This window comes from Drosophila novamexicana, unplaced genomic scaffold, assembly GCF_003285875.2.
Source record: "Drosophila novamexicana strain 15010-1031.04,08,12 unplaced genomic scaffold, DnovRS2.1 tig00000462-arrow-pilon, whole genome shotgun sequence".
Taxonomy (NCBI): Eukaryota; Metazoa; Arthropoda; class Insecta; order Diptera; family Drosophilidae; genus Drosophila; species Drosophila novamexicana.
The window spans coordinates 4,456,599-4,459,164 of NW_020824806.1; the positions used below are offsets into that span (position 1 = coordinate 4,456,599).

Sequence of the window (2,566 nt, forward strand, 5' to 3'; positions counted from 1 at the left end):
AGCTTATAACGTCATCCAACACTCATATTCTTTTCTTTTATATTCTCCATATGCAATCATTTGTTTATATTTCGAATTTTTCTCCCAAAATAATCAACACTTACTCATTTAATCTAAAGCTCCTGCACCTCTTCTTCTTGTTCATCTTCACCACCTGCAAACATTTATTTATAGAGTTTGTGTCTTGTCGTTTCAAATAGCTACACATTTGCTAATTGGAAATGTTTGCAGAATTGCCGAGCTTCACGCTCCAAGGCAGACCCCCTGAGCTTGTGCGATACAACTTATCGATTTGTTATCGCGGCGCCACAACAATGCTAATTAGCACAGATAATTGTGGGCCAAGAAGAAGCAGCAGCAGCAGTCGCTACCATAAAAGCCCGACAATCGCCGCCAGAGAGTCCAAAAACCAAAATGAACAGCTACATTGCAATTGTGTGGATCGTTTCTCTAATAGGCGTGGGTGTGCAGGCGGCATCTGTGGCCACGCCCGGCTGCGGTGGCAGCACCTCCGCGAAGGACATCAATCTGGTGAAGCCAACGAATCCGCCACGCGAATGCGAGTACCATATCAATGCGTACAGCAAATACGTCTGTCAGCTGCGCATCGACTTCGCATTGACCCTGGCCCAGCCGGAGCTGCTGCAGTCGGCGCAAACGGGCCTGAAGACGGCCGAGTGCAGCGTGGACTACTTTGAGGTGAACGGCTTGCGGCTGTGCGGCGAGGAGATCTGGCAGCACATCTATGTGCCCTTCAATGCCAGCGCAGGTGTCTCTCGCATTGATCTGCTTATTTCGCTGGCGAATCGTGCCGGCGGCTCGTCCCTGCCGACGCCCAATTGGGACATGGTGGTCACACAGCTGGAGTGCCCGGCCGGCGCCTCGGTGCGCGAACTATTCGCGCCAAGTGATGAGCCCCAGGCTCGCGCCACTTCATTTACCGATGGCTTTCTGGTTGCACCACCCGGCTGCCTGCAGTACTTCCCGCAAACCAAGGGCGTGGTCAAGTCCTTCAACTATAACGATGGCCATGGCGTCTATCCATCCCATCTGAACTATGCCATCTGCTTCCGACGCACCACACAGACCTCGGCACTCACGTGAGTTGGCGGCCTGGAGAATTGAATGGAATTTAAGTGCTTGTTTTTTATTCCAGCATACGCTCGTATTTCTTCCATGTGGGCGCCGAGAGCTCAGCCAGCACTTTGTTAACGGACAACTCCTGTTATCGCAGCGGCAGCTCCAGTGTTAACAACGCCGATTTTCTAATGGTGCCGCAGGCCAAGCTGGTGGAGAACAATGAACGCGCCACCTACTTCTGTGGCGCCACGAACAACGATGTGGTCATCAGCAGTAAGTAACCAGACCAAGAGCTTTTCCACACACTCTCTCTCTCTCTCTTTCTCTCCATCTCTCTCTCTCTCTCTAAAACTCGCTTTACTTTATGCTAGGCAACAACCCTGGTCCTTTGCTGGTGCTTTTCAACAGCGATGAAATCTACGACTCCAACGATGCGGGCTTTGCCTTCACCTACACCGTCGAATAGAGAGCTTTTTCTGATTCGAAAATCTGCTTAATAAAGTTGTAAACCCTGTAAATGCAGTTGTTCTTAAGCTTTTTATTGCCAGCACTTTAAAAACTGATTTGTTATGCCAAATTTCTTGATAATTTGATGCAACTACTTGAGGCTATCTTTTGGCCCTATCACGACTATCAATTACAGATACATCTATTTGCGCAGCTATCAAAGCTGAATTGCATGTTGACAGAACTTATCGCAAGAGATAACTAGTATATATGGTATCTCGATTTGTGTGTCAACTTGTCCAGAAACACGAAAACCTCTCGAAAACAAGTCAATGAAATTTACAGCTCCGTAGAAAAAGAAAATTCGGAGAGCTTTTTTGCAAGCTCAGCCATTGTGAATGAAAAATGAGGAAATGCAACAAGTGCTTGTTTATATATTTGTAAAACTTAACATAATATTTACGCTACACGCGCCCCGTTTCTTTTAATAGCGCACTTTAATTATAGAAAATTGATAAGAAATAATTCTTTAAATTTATGTCGCTGCCCATTTTAATTAGACTACAATTAGAAGCTTGTGATTTACGTAGTGCGTCAGTCCAAAAATAAAAAGGCACACAACTGATAGAGACAATGCCTGAAGAATAATTCATAAGAGTTTCTTATCAGCAAGCAGCATAAAATTCAAAGTAAGCCGGTGGCAAACGCAACTGGGGGCAATTTTAGAGAATATAGACGACCATATATAAATCTCGGACAATTTTAGAGATTATATACGACGACATAAAGCTCAAGCATAAATATAGTGGATATAACAAGAGAAATAGCAACGCATTTTTTCAAATGGGCTTATCTACAGAAAATGTTAAAAGGAAAGCGCGCGCAAGCCTTTGCAAGCCTAAACTCAAAATGGGCATGTTAAACTCAAATTGGCGCTGTTAACAAAACCAGATACCCAATTGGAAATTGGAGACAGCTGGGCAAGCAGCCGGCCGGCGCAATTGTTGCGTGGCCTTTGAATATGTTTGTGGCATGTGCG

General features: G+C 45.4%; 1 protein-coding gene across 1 annotated transcript; it reads left to right on the forward strand.

The window, feature by feature from the left end:
• Positions 1-305: 305 nt before the first annotated feature.
• LOC115760894 lies at positions 306-1,609 on the forward strand. Its single transcript, XM_030702460.1, has 3 exons — positions 306-1,100; positions 1,157-1,353; positions 1,452-1,609. Exons 1-3 carry the CDS (start codon positions 415-417, stop codon positions 1,544-1,546), a joined length of 978 nt encoding a protein of 325 aa, XP_030558320.1. The 5' UTR covers positions 306-414; the 3' UTR covers positions 1,547-1,609.
• Positions 1,610-2,566: the final 957 nt, after the last annotated feature.

What these genes read in the sequence shown, in the direction of transcription:
- LOC115760894 (XM_030702460.1), top strand. Translation starts at nt 415, where the DNA reads ATGAACAGCTACATTGCAATTGTGTGGATCGTTTCTCTAATAGGCGTG. An exon ending in ACACAGACCTCGGCACTCAC is followed by an intron (nt 1,101 to 1,156) that starts GTGAGTTGGCGG and finishes TTTTTATTCCAG; the next exon opens with CATACGCTCGTATTTCTTCC. An exon ending in CAACGATGTGGTCATCAGCA is followed by an intron (nt 1,354 to 1,451) that starts GTAAGTAACCAG and finishes ACTTTATGCTAG; the next exon opens with GCAACAACCCTGGTCCTTTG.